This window comes from Mastomys coucha, unplaced genomic scaffold (genome assembly GCF_008632895.1).
Source record: "Mastomys coucha isolate ucsf_1 unplaced genomic scaffold, UCSF_Mcou_1 pScaffold6, whole genome shotgun sequence".
Taxonomy (NCBI): domain Eukaryota; kingdom Metazoa; phylum Chordata; class Mammalia; order Rodentia; family Muridae; genus Mastomys; species Mastomys coucha.
In genome coordinates, this window is record NW_022196912.1 from 84,157,302 (window position 1) to 84,178,343 (window position 21,042).

A 21,042-nucleotide genomic window follows, 5' to 3' on the forward strand; every position below is an offset into this window, starting at 1 on the left:
CAGTTTATACCTCATGAAGGGTAAGATAATGTATGGCTTCATTCTCTATTCTAATAGAAGCCATAAGAATACCGGTCCAGGAATCTTTAGCGATGAGCCTAAAAAAATAATGCACTTTTGACTCCCCCACCCCCTCCCCCAGACAGGGTTTCTCTCTGTATCCTTGGTTGTTCTGAGCTCAAACAGAGATCTACCTGCCTCTGCCTCCCCAATGCTGCCACCACTGCCCAGCAAAAAAATGTACTTCTGTTATTGCAGGTCAAGACACTTGAACCTGGTGGTGGTGATAGATGCCTTTAATTCTAGCACTCGGGAGGCAGATCTCTTGAGTTCAAGGCCAGTCTGTTCTACAGAGTAAGTTCCAGGACAGCCAGAACTACAGAGAAGCCCTAACTTGGAAAAACCAAAATCACCATAAGACAGTTTTAACTATTTGATAGCTGCTGGGGGTAGGGAGTTGGGGGAGAAAATGGCAAACTGAGAGACATTACAAGGAAGAAATTAGGGAGGAAAATGAAATATATGAATGCACGGAAACAATTGTCATTTTCTTGTGGTTTTTTTTTTTTTTTTTTTTTTGCATTTGATGTAAAATTTGGCAAAGTGTTCAAGACAAAAACTTTAAATGTTTAATTGTTCCACTAACCAAACCAAACCTCTTGTGACTGGCTGTACTATGTATTAGAAGTTATATACAGTAGACCACTACATCAGTAGTTTATGCACTTGAGCTATTTCAGGGTCTTTACATCATGAAATGAAACCTCAAGAAGTTCAATAAAATGTAGAACAATACAATTACAGATGTGTATCATTAAGTTCACAAATATTTTAGGAAATACTATCATAGTTTATATATATATATATATATAAAACTTGGGAAAAAAATCTTAAGTCCTTTTGGTGATATAGCAAGGCAGTATGTTCATTTGAAAAGTGGAAGTCCTGTTAACATGTTGTCTACATCTTTGAACTTCCAAAGGCTACAAAACTGGCTGTTGAGTGTTCAGGATTTCATTCCAGCTATTTTCTTTTTACATGCAGAAGATTAGGTGCAGACACTTTCACTTTTCCAGGAATGTTTCTTGATAAATCTGTGTCCTAAAACAAACAAACAAACAAAGTAGTTAATACTGTCGTATTCTGTTTGGGGTAATCATGTGTACTCCACTGTCAGAAGAAAGGCTTACAACTTCTGCCAAATGTACCTACTTAGGGTTCCTAGTAAGAGCACTGCATCAAGACAATAGGGAAAAGCTTGGTCACCAGAGCTAAAGGGAAACCTTACCTTCACACTTCGGAATAAGTCTTTTTCTCTTGCTGTTGCTTCTTTGGAGTGCATGAAACTGGCCAAGGCTGTCTTTGCAGCTGTAAGCAGAGCACAGAAGGATGCACTTCTGGTCCAGCCACTAAACTATTTAAAAATCACAATAAAAAAAAGCCTAAATTACCTTTTCCTTTTTTCTGAACTCCAGGCGTAAGTTTCACTTTGTATCTTAAAAAAAGAAGAAAAAAAAAAGCCAGGTATTTTATGAGTTACTACATGGAGATCAAAGATTCCTAAAGCCACTTGGCAATGACTATGACTGAGACAATAGTGACTTACTTATAGTTTGTCATGATGGTGTAAGGGGCACATATTGGAATGGCAAACATTAATACATCTTCAGGATGTGGCTGCCCTGTCAAAGAGTCAAATAGGTTTTCCTAAAGGAGAAAAATAAAAAAATTGTAAAAGGAATTTATGGCCGGGCAGTGGTGGTGCACGCCTTTAATCCCAGCACTTGGGAGGTAGAGGCAGGCGGATTTCTGAGTTCGAGGCCAGCCTGGTCTACAGAGCGAGTTCCAGGACAGCCAGGGCTACACAGAGAAACCCTGTCTCGAAAAAAACAAAAACAAAAAACAAAACAAAAGGAATTTATGAAAGGAATTTATGCCAAACTGTAAAAGAACAGTGTTTGCTGGGGGAGGGGTGTTGTTGAGTAGTAGAGCACTTGCCTAACTTGCAAATTCTGTTCAGATCACACTGTCACAATGCCAAGATCTAAAACAACAAATTATCTGAACATGGATTTTTAGCCTTTTCTGACAACAGTACCCAAATTCTGCTTACAGTTCTCTATATTCTTTACAACTTATAACAATGGGAATAGTTTTCAACACACCACTTTCTGTTTTACAGAGGGAGGAAGACAAGTTGGACTTGCAGCTAAGTTGTACGGAGGGCTACTGTGGATTACAATGCACACTACTACTAACTATGAGGAGTCTTAAGTCTGTTGTAAGGAAACAACTTACACTTGGACTAGACCAGGGATTTTTCTTTTTGGTGTTTGGAAGCCTCAACCAACCTCTAACTAATTTAACAGTCTTTCACTGAACCTAGAGCTCAGAGACTGGGCAGGCCCAGTTGCCCAGAAAGCTCCAGAGCACCTCATTTCCACTTTCTTCATGCCAGGATTACAGGTACTTGCTGCCTTGCTTGGTTTTTCGTATGGGTGCTAGGGATTGAGTTGAGGTCCTTATGTGTCCATGGAAAGCACTGTTTAGACTGAGCTATCTTGTAAGACAAAATAGAATCTCACTGTGTAGCTCTTGATGTCCTGGAATGAACTTTGTAGACCAGGCTGGCATTATAACTCACAGAGATCCATCTGCCTCTGCCTCCCATGTATGGGGATTAAAGGCATGTACTACCAAACTTGGGCTAGACCAAGGATTTTGCATCCCCTTATGAGACTGGTGGTTTAATTTATATATAAATTCAAAGGTTTGGCTTTCAGAAAGAAAGGAGTGACATCTAGTGGGTTAGGCAACAGGTTCAGTTCATAATATGTTATACAGGCCTTGCAACAAAAGATCATATACTTTCCAAAATGTTAAAAGTGCTAAAGTTGAGAAAGACTACCACTTGTACTTATGGGGTGTAGTGTGCACACAAGCACAAGGAAACCAGAAGAGGGTTTCAAGTCTATGCTACTACTGTTTTTGAGTGGCCCAACATAGAGGGCAGGAGGTACTCTGTTCTTACGGAAAAATTTCAGAACTCCTTAGACTAGTTCTCATATCTCATATCTCATATCTACATCTACAAATGCTTTGATGTTGAGCTTTCAAGTAATTTACAGAGTCTCAAAACTGTCCTAATGGTGATAATTATTCCCAGCATAATAAGAATATTGAAGCACAAAGGAAGGGGAGGAATAAAGAGTATTTTCAGGCAAGGTATGGTGGGCACACCTTTAAACCCAGCTCTCAGGAAACATACGGAGGAAAGTTCCAGGCTGGCTAAGGCTACATACTGAAACCCTATCAAAAAACCAGAACAACAAAACCAAACGAATAGTTTGAGACTTGCACAGTTTTATCCAGCACAAATGATACCTCAGCCCAGACAGTGGCTGCAGAGGCTGCAGTTGTTTCTCCAGTCTTGAGTAGTAGTAGATATTCTGGGCAAAGACTGCAATGAAATGTAATAGAAACCTTACTCAAATCCTACCTCATTTCCCTGCTGATCCAGATCGTGTTCTTCCTAGATTCAAACACAAAAATTAAAGTCAGCTATAAAATTCTGTACCAATAAGCCACAAGCAGAAAAAAAAAAAGATATAATAAGGCTGTTGTATAACATAAAAATTGAAGACTACAACTTAGGTCCCCTAAGACTCTAAAGTTGACTAGTGTATACATATTTAATGTTTTAAAAAGCATTGTCACTGAAAGAGAAAAATACAGTATTTTTAACCAGTGACAAAACCTTTTTTACTTAGGGTATATGCTGAAATAGTGTAAGTTGTAGATACAACCTGAAATGACAACTAAGCTAAATGTTTGCAAAGAAAAAGATAATTCTTACAAAAAGGACTTCAAAAGAGTTCTGCCAACAACTTTAAGATAACCTTCAAATATTGAGATAACCTTAATTCTATGTATTTATGTTACATGCACAATACCTATTTGGAAACCAACTAGTCTCAGTCAGTTTAGTCTTTAGGCTCTTTAGACTTTAAGCTGTTTAGGACTTTAGAGTACACAACTTTTTAAATAATAAATTTGTATCTAATAGTTCTGCAGGGTAAAAAGTCCAAGATCAAGACAGCAATAGGTTTTGTGAAGATGTGCCTCCAAAAGATAGGCGCTGTAATCCTGAGAGATAGGGGCTGGAGGACCTTACTCTGCAAAAGCAAGTTGTAATCCAAGAGACTCAAAAAAGAAGGAGGAGCCCGGCGTGGTGGCGCATGCCTTTAATCCCAGCACTTGGGAGGCAGAGGCAGGTGGATTTCTGAGTTCGAGGCCAGCCTGGTCTACAGAGTGAGTTCCAGGACAGCCAGGGCTATACAGAGAAACCCTGTTTCAAAAAAAAAAGAAAGAAAGAAAGAAAGAAAAGAAAAGAAAAAAAGGAAGGAGGAAGAAGAAGAAAGAGGAAGAAGAACAAGGAGGAGGAGAAGGAAGAGGAGGAGGGGGAAGAAGAAAGAAGCAGCAGCAGAAGAAGAGGAGGAAGAGGAGGAGAAGGAAGGAAGAAAGAAGAAAGCAAGCTAAAACTGTAATAGTAAAAACTAGCATTTGATGCCAGGTCTTCATGAGACTCCTTTAATCTCTTATAAGAGCATTAATTCCCTTCCTGAAAGCTCCAGTACTTAAATCTTACCACACTGGGCTAGACCGTAATCCATACCCACAAAAGATTAATAATTCCTCTTAGGAATCTTTCCTTCTGCTCCTTCTGCTTTGGCCTTCCAAGTGCTGGAATTCTGGCTATATACCACCATATCTGGTATGTATATTTTTGAACCTAAAGTTTATAGATAAAACTACAGATATGGCAGATATATATATACAGATATATAAAAAACTTGAGAACCAAAATGAAGTTTGGAACCATTAACAACACTGTTCAGTACAGGGGGGAATAGTGGCAGAAAGTCCCTGTAAATATCTCACGAAACTGAACTTATAATTCAACTAAAAGCAAAGTAACATAGCTGATTGTGCTGGGATCCCAGCGATTACCACATCTGTCAGCCTCATATACATTTCTTTGTAAAAGCTCAGCATTTCAAGAATATGCTATCTGTTCATGCACAAGATATACTTAACTGGCTTTTAAATGATTCAATAAAGCAATTAAATAACTACCTCAGCTGGAGAAAATTAACTTCTATAACTGAGATCTAACCCCTGACAAGTTATTTTTTAATATTATGTAACACAACAAAGTTTATAACCCTATAGAAAAGCTTACAGAGTAAAAATTTATTTTCTACTCAAAATAAGCCCAATTCTTTCTCTTATTAAACTGAGTTCCACAGGAATGTAAAATCTCTTCCATAAAACTTTTATTTTGTGTGTGCTATGTGTACGTATACTTCTGTCCGTGTACCTGTGGAGGTCAGAGGGCAATTGTGGATGTCACCTTCAGAAACACCATCACTTTAAGATCTTTTATTGGCATGGAGCTTGCTGAGTGAGGTCTGTTCCATGTGCCCATGTGCTCCCCAAGTGCTGGGATCATAAGCATATAAATTACACCAGTTCTAGGGCTAGGACCCAGGCTCTCTGGAGCACTTTACAGAAAGCCATCTCATTAGACCCACCCTAATTTTCAAAAGGCTTCTAAGAAATTTATCACTTCCCATTTTTTATGAAATGAATTGTAGTCTTTGAGGCTGTGTTTCTAAGATGAGGACAGTGGGATATCATGGACTAGCCTTGTCAGTTCCAGGCCCTGGTCACCCCAGCTGGGGACACTTACCTTGTCATCATGTGGATCATCTACAGCTAAGTCTTGTAAGTCATGAGATAAAACCTGAAGGGATGGAGTTTCTTTAACAACATCTAAAACCCGCTGTCCAGCTCTGGGTTTCTGTGGGACTTTCTTCACAGGTTCATCTTTTGTTTTTCCTTTCTTTCCTTTCTTCCCCTTATCTTCTTTGTTCGAACCTGCAGACTTTCAATTCATCAGGGGGAAAAAGTCAATGTAATTATTAGTAGTACTACTAATAATTTACTTTTATGTTGTCAATCTAAGCTTTTATTTTCCTTACGTTTGTGTATATGTTTCTGAGTGTAGGTCCACATGTGGAGTTGACATGCAGAAGTTAGTTTTCTCCTTTGAACACGTGGGTTTTAGGAACTGAATTCAGGCTTGGTGAAAGTGCCTCTACCCACAGAGGCATCTCACTAGCCCAAACACTGCTAAGGTTTTGAATGTTTCTCATAGCCTAGAAGTCACTAAAAAGCCAGAGAAACAATTTTAGATGTTACTCACTGCCAACAATTTCATAATAAGTTCACGATCTTCATCATCCTGGTCTTTGTATTTTTCCTTCATTTTTTTCATTTTACTCTGAAATCAGAAGATTTGAAAAAAAATCAGTAGTAAAGGCTTTTTAAAATGCCTCTTTCATTTTTTCAAATATGCTTTTGAACAAGGTACTAAGCATTATAAAGAACAATATGCAGGCAGTGTGGCGCATGCCTTTAATCCCAGCACTTGGGAGGCAGAGACAGGCAGATTTCTGAGTTCAAGACCAGCCTGGTCTACAGAGTGAGTTCCAGGACAGCCAGGGCTACACAGAGAAACCCTGTCTCGAAAAACAAAAACAAAAACAAACAAACAAAAAAGCCAACAACAATATGGAACACTGAAAGATGGGTATGCCATAGCCCTCATCCTAAAGGCATTTGCCACAATGGGACAGAAGACAGAAATACAAGCAGAAATCAACACAACTTTTTTTTTTTAAAAAGTGTCTTTAAATAAAATTCTGGCTCACTGCCCTTCCCCCACTGTCTGTGAGCCCTCCCTTCTTGGGCCCCTGTGTAAGAACAGTAACAGGTATAGTAAATCCCTGAGTGGGTGAAGAATTGGGACTGAGCAGGCCTGTCTAAATGATTTCACAGGTGACCCAGGTTGTTGATGACACACACTGGCAGCCCTCTTGCCAGGACATGGATCTCCTGTTTCCTACTTCCCACCATCTGAAGCAAATAATGCCCCTCAAATGGTCCTGCCACAGTGAGAACATGAAATCTATCTCACAATGACTGCCTTGTCCAACTTTCAAATCCGTCTAGCAACAATGAAGGAGGCATTCTCTACAATTTCAGTGCTAGTTGGTACTTATGATCTCAGGTATGCTTAGCATCAGGAAATTTGTATGTATAGGTGGAAGCCCTTTCCAGATGAATGCCTTCATATGGAACACTCCTTTACCTTTCCAGCAAATTCTCAGTCACAGAATTAAAAGAAAAAAATCCTTGTACATATTCTATTTTACTTAATTATTTTATGTCTATGGGTGTTTTGCCTGCACGTGTAACTATGTTCCACTTACATGCCTGGTGCCACACAGAGACCAGAAAAACATGTTGGATTTCCTGGAACTAAGGTAAGAGTTGTTAGCTGTAATATAAGTGCTCGGACTGAAGCTGGGTCCTCTGGAAGAGCAGGCAGCCCTTTCTATTTCACTTTTAAACTTTACAAAACCAAGAGGAGCCCCTTAGCTTCGCTTGTGAGCCATACTGAATATATCATTTAGAAGTGGATTTCTTACCTTCTGTCCTCTCTTCATTGGCTGTCCAGCTGCCAGATTTTTGCTTGTGTTCTGGTAAGCTTCAGTGTGCACAGCACTTTCTCTTTCTTTGTCCTTTTCTTCTATCACTTCTAAATCCCCTGAATCACATGGGAGCTTTTTCTTTTTCATTTCTCTACATACAAATCAAGCAGAAATATCAAATTTTAAGAATGTAAATGTGCCCTAAAGGAAAAGGGACGATGTATAAGTGTGTGGCAGCCTCTCCTTAGCTTAATAATCACATCAAAGCACTATATGTAAAGAGGCTCAAATAACCATGTGAGAAAGACCTGAAAATCTTTCAAAGATGTTTCATTCTGTCATCCAGACCTTAGCTTATCCTTCCTCAGCCCCACAATCATTTCTTCAGCTAGCAATCCTGATGTGTAAACACTGAGATTTGCAGTATTCTATCAGCATGGCTTTGCCACATCTTGGACATTGGTTAATGGAATAAATAGTATTACCAAACACAAACCCATTAAGGAAGAAGGGTACATTCTGCTGCTTTGGCATCTATTTCAGTGCTATGTCTAAGTCCAGGTCCTCACTGCCTATCAGATTTCCTCTGTATCCCTTATAACCTTCTCTTCCCAGATTTTTGTTCATCTTCCCTATTTCCTTATCTAGGTTGAGTTATGCAGCCTTGCAGACAGCTCTGTACAAGGTCAATTTGAGACCAGGCCACCCACCTCTGTTTAGAGACAGTCTCTAGACAAAGAGGCAGAGACAAGAAACCCCACTGAGAAAGGGAGTCCCTCATTTTGTGCAGCGCTCAGACAGCCATCCATCCACGGGGGACTTGACCATAATTGCAAGGTTCTCCAACACTTAGTCATTCCAGGTTCTCTTATTTTTATTTTAAATTTCCTTCTAATCTAAACATTTACGATTTTATAACATACACATAAACTTTTTTTAAAGATTTATTTATTATTATACATAAGAATCATAGTAGCTGACTTCAGACACCCCAGAAGAGGGCATCCGATCTCATTATGGGTGGTTGTGAGCCACCATGTTGTTGCTGGGATTCAAACTCAGAACCTTTGGAAGAGCAACCAGTGCTCTTAACTGTTGAGCCATCTCACCAGCCCATAAACTTTCTTTCATCTCAAGTCTATTATTTCTCCAAAGCATGTTTTAACATACAAACCTTTTTGTCCTCGTTGTACTGCTAACTCTCCTTGGAGTCTCTCTTACCCTCATGCACCTCACTGCTAAAGTATCTAAGGCATTTTTTTTTTTAAGGCGTATTTCTTATGTGTGTGCAGAACCCGGAGGAAGATGTTTTGTGTTTTGCTCTATTAAACTATCTTATCCTCTTGAGACAGGATCTCCCACTGAACAAAGAGTTTGCCGTGTCTTTTTGGTTTCTGACTAGGCTGGCTGGGCAACCCTGTTTTTTCCCGTGGTGCCGGGTATCTCAGCTCAGGTCCCATGCTTCCACAACAAATACCTTACTTACCTCAATAGTCATCCCAGTCCCTAGGCTTTTCTATACAAAAACTTCCTAATTTCAATTTATTTATTCTTATTAATATCTTAGAATTAAAGGGGGAGAAAAGAAAAGGGCAAGAGCATGTAGAAGGGAAAAGGGGGCTGGAAAGATGGCTCAGCAGTTAAGAGCATTGACTACTCTTCCAGAGGACCCAGGTTCAATTCCCAGCATCCATATGATGGTTCCCAACTGTCTGTAACTCCAATCCAGGGGATGTGACACCATCATACAGACAAATGTGCAGGTGAAACACCAATGCACATAAAATAAAATTCATTTATTTTTACAACTTCTATAAATGAATAATTGAAATTTTTTTTTTTTTACAAAATCAGTGTCATTACTGGTCCTTTAATAATCATGTGCTAGGGCTAAAGTGACAGCTTGGAGGTAAAGAGCACTGGCTGCTCTTCCAGAAAACCTATGTTCAATTCCTGGCATCCCCACAGTGGCTCAGAACCACCTGTAACTCGAGTTCCAGAAGAGGTGATGCCTTCTCCTGACCTCTGAGGGCATCAAACATAAATGTATAGATAGATATTCAGGCAAGATATGTTCACATATACAAATAAGACAAATAGTTTAATTCTTTTTTTCCCTTTTTTTTAATTAGCTATTTTATTTACATTTCAACTGTTCTCCCCTTTCCTTATTTCTCCCGAAAAATCTCCTATTCCCTCCTCCCTCCCCCTGCTCCCCAACCCTCTCCTGCTTCCTGGCCCTGGCATTCCCCTCCACTGGGGCATAGAACCTTCACAGGGCCAAGGGCTTGTCCTCCCACTGATGACCGACTAGGCCATCCTCTGCTATACATATGCTGCTGGTGTCATTAGTCCCACCATGTGTATATTCTTTGGTTGGTGGTTTAGTCCCTGGGAGCTTTGGGGGTACTAGTTAGTTCATATTGTTGTTCCTCCTATGGGGCTGCAAACCCTTCAGCTCCTTGGGTAATTCTTTAAAAAAAAAAAAAAGAAAGATTAATTAACTTATTTTATGTATATGAGTATACTGTTGCTGTCTTCAAACATACCAGAAGAGGGCATCAGATCTTATTACAAATGGTTGTGAGCCACCATGTGGTTGCTGGGAATTGAACTCAGGACCTCTGGAAGAGCAGTCAGTGCTCTTAACTGCTGAGCCATCTCTCCAGCCCCATAAAACAAATCTTTAAAAGATTTTTTAAAAAAACAATCCAGTGCTTTATAATCATATTGTCCTTTAGTTTACATAAAAGGTCTACCTTCTTATCTATCTCACATATCACAAATGAGCCCTAAATTAAAAAAAAAAAAATTTTTAGAGTTGGACATAAAGAATCTTGGTGGGGACTGGAGAGATGGCTCAGAAGTTAAGAGCACTGACTCCTCTTCCAGAGGTCCTGAGTTCAATTCCCAGCAACCACATGGTGGCGCACAACCATTTGTAATGGGATCTGATGCCCTCTTCTGGCATACAGGTGTACAAGCAGACAGAGTACTCATATATATTAAATTCATAAATCTTAAAAAAAAAACTTGGTGTGATAAGACAGGTGGTGGTGGCACATGCCTTTCTTTAATGAGTTTGAGGCATGTTCCAGGTCAGCCAGGGATGTCATAGAGAAACAAACAAAATAAAGTAAAAAGTGAAGACAAACTAGTAATCTTGGTGATTAAAGAAATATTCAAAATAGTCAAATGTGTTAGCTAAGTAATTTTAAAGCTTAGATTTACTATTTATTATTCTGTTTGTGATGTGTGAACACATGCCATATGGAACACATGTGGAGGTCAGAGGACAACTTGAAGGAGTCCATTCTCTAATGCTATAGGAGCTGGGGAGTGAACTTGGGCTACCAGGCTCATATAGCAAGCATTCTACCACTAAGTCTTCCCATCACCCAGCTATCAAACCACGACTAGTTTATGTAACACCTTTACCTTCTCTCCTTGGCTGACAAATGTCTTCGGCTCTGTGATTTACTGTCATTCTGTTAAAACAAAAGGAAGGAACTGTGAGAATACTATTATATTTTAAAAGAAAACTATTCAGAAAAACTTTTTTTTTTTAAAGCATAACTTCAAAAATAGCTTACTGAATTCAAAGATTCTTCTCTTGGAGCCAGTTTCTGTAGAGGCCTATGAAAACAAAAGATTTATATAAAAGCCATTCAGTTGCAAAGTCTTAATATATCCTCCATCTTATAATCCTACAAATCTTCAAATATGGCAAAATACAATCAAAGTATCTTCCTGTACTTGTTGTGCATATATTCTTCATGAGTGTTAAGTCTTCTCTTTTGGAGACCAGCTGTCGTAAAATACCCTATACAACTGGGATGACCTGAACGCCTGCTCTTCCCATCTTAGTATACAGCACCATACACACTTGCTGAGCTGGAATCTCTGCCAGTTGCTGCTAGATGCTATGCACTAATATCTCCACCAAATTCCTGTGAAGGGAAACCCATTTGCTAAGATCAAAATCAACACTTAAACAGAGTAGCTTCGTCAAGGAGATAACCTAAGACTTTCTACATGTCAAGTTCCAGGCTAGCCAGAGCTAGCCAGTGAGACCTTGCCTCACATAACAACAAAAACCAAATGAGGACAATGCTCTATTCATCTGGTGGTAAGACAATAAAGACTAAAGCATCAATTTGTTTTATTTTGTTTTGTTTAAAATGAGACTGTTGTTAAAACTATTTTCTTTTTCTTTTTTCTTTTTGTGTAATTCTAATTTGGGGGGTTGTTTTGTTTTGTTTTTGTTTTTTTTTTTGAAGACAGGTTTTCCTTGGCTGTCCTAGAACTCTGTAGACCAGAACCAGACTGGCCTCAGATGGAGAGATCCACCTTCCTCTACTGGAATTAAAGGTATGAGCCACTATGCCCAGCTTTAAACCTGCTATTTATGTATATGTGTCTTATGTGGGTATGTGCACTTGAGTGAAGGTAGGCCAGAAAACAGCACTGATTTTCTGGAGAAGCAGTTACAGGCAGTTATGTATGGCACAATATGGGTGCTGGGAACCAAACTCAGGTTCCCTATGAAAGTAATATGCTTTCTTTTGAGCCTTCTCCCCAGCCCATTGCAGTGTTTTCAAATAAAGTGTACTTTAGCGGAGTCTTCTTTCCCATTATCTCCTGAGTTGCCCTGGTAACCTCACTGTAGTCTCCTTCCCTCTTGCACGCTCTGTGCCATCTGCCCCATGCTGTGTACCCTCTCTTTGTCGGTCTCCTTTCTAGAGTTTTGGGCTTTGCTACACACCCATTTCTATACACATTAGAGGTAGGGTTTTTGTTGTTCTGAGTTTGGATCATTTTCCCTAATATTTCATTTTCCTGAAAACTTCATGATTTGTTTCTGCGAGGTTGAGGTTTAAACACGGCTTTTAAGCATACAAAGCAAACTTTCTACCACTGAGCCACATCCCCAGAACCTGCTGTTTCTAGTTTTACCTACTTTTGGCTATTGTATGTACGTTTCTCCTTTGGTCCTAGGAATTTCTAGCAGACCAATCAAATGGTGAAAAAGCAAGACTACAAAGGAGGGTGAAAGTCCCTGACTAATCCGGAGGAACACATGAAATCAATGTATGGAGTAAGGTCAATCAATCTCAGTGCACTGTTTTATAAGGACAGCCTCTTCAGTCTATAAATAAGACTAAAAGTTCTTTTAAAATTTACCTTTGGGACTGAAGATGGGACAAGTCAATGGTAGTATCAGGATATTCAAAGTTATCTTCTTCCTCTACCTTCATTTCACCAATGGGCTCTTGATCTTTTGTAACTGCTTTGGCTTCTTCATCCTCAGAGCTTAGTTCATCTCTCCCACCGTGAATAGCAATGTCCTCTTGATCAACCTGAGTCATGAGTTCTACCTCTCCAGGCGTCCCATGTAATTCCTCAGTCTCTTCTTCACTGCTGTCGCCCCCTTCTGTAGAATTCCCAAAAGGAAAGTCAGCGTGCAGCTCCCAATGGGACTGTGTGATTCCAGTCATTCCTAGGTTCCCCAAAGGGGCATCAAAAAAACCCCTCAGCCTTTCCACAATGCACTAAATCTATTCTGACAAAGGATAGCCCTTATACAACCTCTAAGATCATTTTACCACAAAATTTTTGGACATCGCTATTTCTGTAACAAACCTAAGCTGTCTGTCACTGCTACTTCCAAAAGGCAAGATAATAAAAGTAGTTGTATGCCGGGCACACGCCTTTAATCCCAGCACTCGGGAGGCAGAGGCAGGCGGATTTCTGAGTTCAAGGCCAGCCTGGTCTACAGAGTGAGATCCAGGACATCCAATGCTACACAGAGAAACCCTGTCTTGAAAAAACAAAACAAAACAAAACAAAAATAAAAATAGTTGTATAAGCTCTGGAACTTTATTAATTTGTAAGTGTAAACCAATATACATTACACAACCAGCTTTACACTCAGGCAAAAGGAATACTAATATTAATAACTAGGTCCAATTGCCACTTTCAAGAACTATCATGAAATGAAATAATATGTATCACTTTATGACAGGGATATGGCATGCATCAATCAACAGAATCTAACAACACAGCAGTTTTAAATTACACAACATAACTCCAAAAGCCTACAGATGCTGTACCCTTTCTTTAGGTTCCTTAGGTAGGTAGGGTAAATTTACTTTGGCAATCATAGTATCTCTGTACTTAAATATATTATAAAAATCAACCAAAACTGGGCACATTGGCTTATATTTGTAATATCAGTATTTGAAAACTGAGTCAGGATGAATCCAAAGCCTGGCCTGAATCAAAATTCTCATGTGAGAAATTATACTTTATATAAAATCATCTTCCTATCACTGCTAACTCCTAAATCCAAGTGGAGATATTAATTCATATGTACCCAAATTTACTTGTTACATATATTTATAAGCTATCCATTAAGTGCTCAAATTTTACCAAAAGTACTTTGATTATAAATTTAACTATTTTAATTCATTAAAATATTTTTTTCAATCCTTAGTATAAAAAAAGAGTGTATTTCATATTTTCAGAAATTGGTAGTACTTTGGGATATTTTTTATATTCTGAATATCATAGAAAAGACTTAAGATTTAGAAATAGGGGCTGGAGAGATGGCTCAGCAGTTAAGAACACTGATTGCTCTTCCAAAGGTCTTGAGTTCAAATCTCAGCAACCACATAGTGGCTCACAATCATCTATGAGATCTGACGCTCTCTTCTGGTGTGTCTAAAGACAGCTAATATGTACTTACATATAATAATAAATAAATCTTAAAAAAAAAAGATTTAGAAATAAAACTACAGAGTAAACAGCATAAGCCATAGGCTAGAGAGATGGCTCAGTGGTTAAGAGCACTGACTGTTCTTCCAGAGGTCCTGATTCAATTCCCAGCAACCACATGGTGGCTCACAACCACTGGTAATGGGATCTGATGCCTACTTCAGTTACTCACATATATAAAATAAACTTAAAAAAAAAATCACAAGCCATTGCTAGATATGATGGTGAATTTTTCTGGCTTCCATACACAGGAGCGCACATGTGCGCTACACACACACACACACACACCCCACAAGCTAATTTATTATAACACATCAACTACCTAGTTGTTCCATTTCTTCTGACATGAGTTCACTTGTGCAGCTTGTCAGTGTCTCCATGTCTTCATCCTGCACTCTGACTTTTCGTTCACCTCGATGTCTCCAGACACAAGACTCATCTACCTAGAGAAAAAGTCCTTCCTCACTGCTGGGACTACAGGAAGAATATACACGTAAGCCTAAAGAAAGTAAAGAGTACCTTAAAAAGGAAGCTAAACCCCATCATTAGGTATGAAGGAGGAAGGAAATTCTTTTTTCCTAAAAAGATAATACACATTAATGGTCATAAAAATCTGTTTTCTCCAGTTTTTGGTCTGAAAATATGCTATATTTTTAATTATATACATTTTTCCTTGTACTATAATGTGAACACTTACACAATTTAATATTATGTATAGGAATAATTATCAAGAAAGTATGAATGCTTCCTCCCATGTTTGGGTTTGCCAGAACCATAATAATCTGTTTTTTATTTTAAAAAGGCTATCTAATTCTTATTATTATAAGTAAACTATGTGAAATACATTCTCATTAATAAATGCTGAATTTGCCATGCCAAGGCAAAAATTCCCTATATTTCATAGCAAATTTATATGTGCAATTACATCAAACCACTTCTACTCTATGAGTATCTTTAAAATAGCTCTTGCCTCCAAAATCCAATTTAGGGATATTTATCATGTTAAACGGTTACCTCTTATCATGAAGCTTCCTGTTGTTAAATATTCTCCTGTTGGTGCTGTTTTAGACACCTGAGGAACACAATAATGCATTATATTCTTATCTAAAGAAAAAAACTAAGACAGGCTCTCAGGTATTACAGGTTGGCCTTGAATTGATATCTAACTGAGAATGACTTTGAACTTCTAATCTGTCCATCTCTTGAGTACCAGGATTACAACAGTGCCCTACCATGCATGTCAGGAATGTACTCTATCAAAATGAGCTACATCTTTAGTCTCTTAAGACACTTTCAAAAAGACCTTTTTCTACCTAAGAGAAGGAAATAATAACATTCATTCAAGCAAGCAACTCTAAGCCCTGGAAACATTATAACTTAGCAAAAATTTTCAATACTCTGAAGACACAGATACATATTTCCCATGACAAACATACTTGACAGTAATAAATGAAGAAATAATAAAAGATCTACTACTCCAATAAAATGCCACAGGCTGCATTGGAACTAGCTTTTTCTTCCAGCATAGTAATATTTTTCTAGAAAAATAAGTTTAATAAACTTACTACAAAACCTTACTGGAAGATAAAATTATAGTCCCTTTCTGGGATTCTTTCTGATAGTAAAACAGCTTTTCTTTTCCTTAAAAATACTTTGAAAGGTTTTTCTCTTCCAAGATAGGTTTCTCTGTATATCCCGGGCTATCCTTGAATTTGAAGATCAGTCTGCCTCTGCCTCCCAGCTTTGAAGATTTTAAATAATGTCTATGTGTGGCTCTGTGTGATTATGTGTATGTGAGTGTGGGTGCCTGCTGAGTTTAGAAGAGGGTGTTGGGTCCTCTGGAGCTGGAGTTACAGACAATTGTAATCAAGGTGCTAGGAATAAAATTTGGGTTCTCTAAAAAAGCAGTACACACTCTATAACAGTTGAGCCATCTCTCTAGCCCCCAAATTTTAATAATTTAATAAGCGTATGTGTGTGTGTGTGTATGCACGTGCTATTATGTGTGCTGTGGGGATCAGAGGACAGCTCGTGTGTGTGTGCATGCACATGCTATTATGTCTGCTGTGGGGATCAGAGGACAGCTCGCAAGGAGTTGGTTCCCTCTCCCACTATGTGGATTCCGGCCATTAGGCTTGATGACAAGGGCTTCTATGAGCCACCTTCCCAGCCACTAAAACACCCTTTCCTAGGAAATAAAGATAAAGGAGTTTATTCCAAAAATTTTACACATTTATGATTACTTTAAATTTGAGAGAAAAGATTAGTTCTAAACAGAAAACCACTTAATTAATAGTAGAAGTATACAGTATTATCTCTCAAATATTATTAATTTCCTAAAACTACATCACAGAATAGCAAATAATATAAATAACATAAAATGAAACAAATCTCAAGGATGATAATGAAATAGATTTTTTCTTATAGAATTAATGCATCATTATCAGCTATAATTCTTGAAAATGTAGATCTATTTGCAGTGGAAAGTCAAATACAAAATGGATTAATATCAAAGAGCACTAACAACTGGACTTGGTGGCACAGGCCTGTAGTCCCAGGAACCTGGATGACTGAGGTACTAGGACTGAGAGTTCAAGTCCTGTGTGGGATATAAAATGAGTTCAATACCAGCTAGAAAAACTTAGATCTCATAACAACATCGGGCCAAGGGCACTTGCTCAAAATGCAGGTCTCTAAGTGCAATCTCCAGTATGACAAAAACAAAACAGAATTGAATACATAAGACACAAGTTATGCTTGTTTTCTGGAAAGGTAAAAGAAAATTCAAAAACTTCTAACCAAGATAAATAGGAAAAAGGTTTTTTTAGTTCAACATTTCAGTTACTAGTAGATCATTCCCTACCTGGCAGAACTCCATAGGTCACCTCATCATTTGGCTCTTTATTCAAATCTTACCAATACCTGTTATTTTATTCAACATGGTAGCTCCTCTGAATCTATTCCATTGTTTGCTTTAAAATTTTTGGTGGTGGCACACCCCTTTAATCCCAGTAGTCAGGAGGCAGAGGCAGGTGGATCTGAGTTTGAGGCCAGCCTGGTCTACAAAGTGAATTCAAAAACAGCCAAGGATACATAGAAAAACTGTCTTGAAAAACCAAAGGAAGGAATTGTCTTGAAAAACCAAAGTAAGGAAGGAAGGAAGGAAGGAAGGAAGGAAGGAAGGAAGAAAGGGAAGGAGGGAGGGAGGGAGGGAGGGAGGGAGGGAGGGAGGAAGGAGAAGGAAGTTAGTTCTTTACCCACCAGCAGCAGGTGTGTGGTATGCACTCAGAAGACAGAGACAAGCAAATCTTTGTGACCAGCCTGGTCTACATAGCAAGTTCCAAGCTAGCCAAAGTTACATAGTGAGACTTTGCTAAAAACAACAACAAAAATTGTTTTGTTTTCTTCTTCACAGCACTTCCCACCTAGTATGCATACATTTTTCTCCACTGCTTAAACATAAGCCTTATCAAGGTAGGTACTCTGCCTACCTTCTATATCCTTGCCATTTATAATGATATGGTATAGCTCTTAAGAGTTCAAGAAAATGGACCACAGCCCTTATTACCTGATGATGGTACACCCACCAAGCACTAGTGATAACACGTGCATCCCAAGCAGCACTGTAGCAAAGTGCCATTGTGCCTGCTTCTGTCAAAGTCCGTGGAGGGATGGGTTCTCCTGTAATAGCAATGCCACGTTTCAATACCAAGTATAGGGTTTCTACAGAGCAAGATGTCAAAGTTATACTTAGTATAACTTTGAATAACAAAGATAGTATAACAAAGATACCACATTTCATTTCAAGATTCTATTTACCTATCTACCTACCTGTTGTAGTGTTAGGAACCAAAACCAAATTTTTTAAATTTTATTTTTTTATACTTCTTTGTGTGTGTTCTCATGCACACGAGATAATGAAGTGTGATTTTTACTGCATATATAATTCCAAAGCATTTCTATTAGGACCTCCCCCAAAGCAACCTTGTATGTACTAGTAACACTCATACTTCCTTTCCAAATTGGCTACCTGCAATCACTAAGATTCTTTCTGTCCCTATTTTGACAAGTTCAGATAAATGGACTTATATGTAGCCTTTTGTGTCTAGCCTAGAATTTAAAGTGGTCCTCCAGCTTCTGCTCCTGGGATTGTAGGTATGATCTGCCACACCTGGCTTTTTTTTCTTTACTTTCCTTTAATATTTTACAGATTTTTCTCTATAGGCTTCTCTATATTAGCAAGTTTATTACTAATTTTATGATGAAATGAACTAAAAGTCAGGGTTTCATGCATGTTAGAAAGGTACTGTATGCTGGGCGGTGGTGGCACACACTTTTAATCCCAGCACTTGGGAGGTAGAGGCAAGTGGATTTCTGAGTTCAAGGCCAACCTGGTCTACAGAGTGAGTCCCAGGACAGCCTTGGCTATACAAAGAAACCCTGTTTTGACACCCCCCCCAAAAAAGAAAGGTCCTGTACCAAGGAGCCATAACTCCTATTTCTCTTCCTTCAGCCCAGGCAGCTATATAAACTGCTGCACAGCTGATAGCCAAGGTGAATTTCTGATCCTCTCACCTCTACTTCTTGAATGCTAGGATTACAGGTTTGCACCATCATGCCTGGTCTATGTGGCACTGGAGATCAATGCCTGTTAGATAAGCACTCTTCTGAGTTACACCCCACACTCCTTATTTTATTCTTTTAATGTTATTATGTCTGTTTATCAATCTATTCATTGCTAGTTATGGTGGTTTCAATGAGAAGCTCCCTATAAATTTCAGGCAGTTGAATACTTGGTTTCCAGTGGGTGACTGCTTGGGAGGAATTTGGGGGAGGGGGGTGTAACCTTGTTGAAGAGGTGTGTTACTGGGGGTGCTTAAGGTTTCAAACGCCTCCTGCCATCCCAATATAATCTCTCTGACCTGTTTATACATATGCATGTAAGCTCTCAGCTGCTGCTCCAGCAACCTGCCACCACTGTTGGAAGCCTGTCTCTTCATCAAAAGCTCTCAGTCCTCTGAAAACACAGGCCTAGTTAAACTCTCTAAGAAGTTGCTTTGGTGACAGTGTTTTATCACAATAATAGAGAGGTAACTAAGATATAAGTATACAGAAATACCATGTATTTCCTTTTCCTCTTCCTTTTTTTTTGGATACAGGGCATCACATAGTGCAGGCTGGTTAAGAATGACCTGGAACTTGAGTTTACTGCCTCTACTTCACAACTGCACCATCACACTTAGTTAACTTGTTTTGTATCCATCTTAGGCTGTGTGCACATTGTTGCTTGTTTATTGTGATTCTAAAAGTCTGGTAATTTCCTTAGGTTTTTTAAAAAAACAAGGGTGGCCCTGGTGCCAAGCACCTTTCATATCAGCACTCAGGAAGCAGAGGCAAGGATCTCTGAGAATTTGAGGCTGGCCTGGCCTACATAAGTGAGTTCCAGGCCAGCCAGAGCTATAGAGACCCTGTTTCCAAAACCAAAATACAAACAAAAACAAAAAGCAAACACATACTCACATCCACACATATATATGCTCACACCAAACAAAACACACATACATACATACATATATATACATACACACACACATATATACATACACACACATATAAAAAGATCGTATTTTTGGGCTGGTGAGATGGCTCAGCAGGGAAGAGCACTGACTGCTCTTCGGAAGGTCATGATTTCAAATCCCAGCAACCACATGGTGGCTCACAACCACCCGTAATGAGATCTGATGCCCTCTTCTGGTGCGTCTGAAGACAGCTACAGTGTACTTACATATAATAAATAAATAAATAAATCTTTAAAAAAAAATCGTATTTTTTACTTGTCAATTTGAGCATCTTGAATTTCATTTTATTACCATCTTAGTTTGGGGTTTCTATTTCTATTGCTGTGATAAAACACTACAACCAAAAAAGCAACTTTGAGGAGGATCTAGTGCATTGAGGGAAGCCAAGAAAGAAACTCAAACCAGGCTGAAACCTGAAGGCAGAGCTGATGCAGAAGCCATGGAGCGCTGCTTACTAGCTTGCTCACTGTGGCTTACTCAGTCTACTTTCTTACAGCATCAGGGCCAACACCCGAGGACTATCCTGTCCCTACCCACTATAAGCAGGACCCTCCCACATCAAATGACTTAAGACTAAAGATCTCATTACACAGACAGAAAGGCCTGAAATTTGGTTATCCACCTGCCTCAGGCTCCAGAGTGCTGAGATTACATATGTGCATTTTTTGAGTCCAGGATTTTCATTTCTTTCCTTTTTTTGTTTAGTTTTGTTTGGTTTTTTTGTTATTTGTTGTTTGTTTTCCATACAGAGTCTCTCTGTGTAGCCTTAGCTGTCTTGAAACTTCCTCTGTAGACCAGGCTAGCCTCAAACTCACAGATACCCGACTGCCTTTCCTTCCTGAGTACTGGATTAAACATATGCACCATTACTTGTTACCTCCCCCCTCAGCTCAACCGTCGGACTCTGGCAGTCTCCGTAGACTGTCAGTTCTCTCTTTGAAGAAGCCTGGAAGTTCACACACTGAGTTATTCCATGCCTGCCCACGGCCTGAAGACATCCGACTTGCTGGGGACTTTGGCACCTGACCTTTTCTGCAGTGTTTATGTTATGCAAATATCATGTAACCTAGAGATTTGGTTTCCCTTTGGTGTAACTATAAAAATCCTGGCCTTTCTAAATAAAGTTG

The 21,042-nt window shown here is 39.0% G+C and overlaps 1 protein-coding gene across 1 annotated transcript in view; it reads right to left on the reverse strand.

Moving 5' to 3' along the window:
- Positions 1-1,023: 1,023 nt before the first annotated feature.
- Nemf (nuclear export mediator factor) overlaps positions 1,024-21,042 on the reverse strand; it is a 53,891-nt gene continuing 33,872 nt past the window's right edge. Inside the window, exons 18-31 of the mRNA XM_031357722.1 lie at positions 17,905-18,017; positions 15,351-15,408; positions 14,856-14,914; positions 14,659-14,779; positions 12,744-12,993; positions 11,153-11,195; positions 10,998-11,047; positions 7,557-7,710; positions 6,269-6,346; positions 5,753-5,947; positions 3,489-3,532; positions 1,452-1,495; positions 1,289-1,368; positions 1,024-1,101 (exon numbers count right to left, since the gene is read on the reverse strand). Coding sequence (XP_031213582.1) covers positions 1,024-1,101; positions 1,289-1,368; positions 1,452-1,495; positions 3,489-3,532; positions 5,753-5,947; positions 6,269-6,346; positions 7,557-7,710; positions 10,998-11,047; positions 11,153-11,195; positions 12,744-12,993; positions 14,659-14,779; positions 14,856-14,914; positions 15,351-15,408; positions 17,905-18,017 — 1,367 coding nt within the window. The remainder of the gene's footprint in view (positions 1,102-1,288; positions 1,369-1,451; positions 1,496-3,488; positions 3,533-5,752; positions 5,948-6,268; positions 6,347-7,556; positions 7,711-10,997; positions 11,048-11,152; positions 11,196-12,743; positions 12,994-14,658; positions 14,780-14,855; positions 14,915-15,350; positions 15,409-17,904; positions 18,018-21,042) is intronic.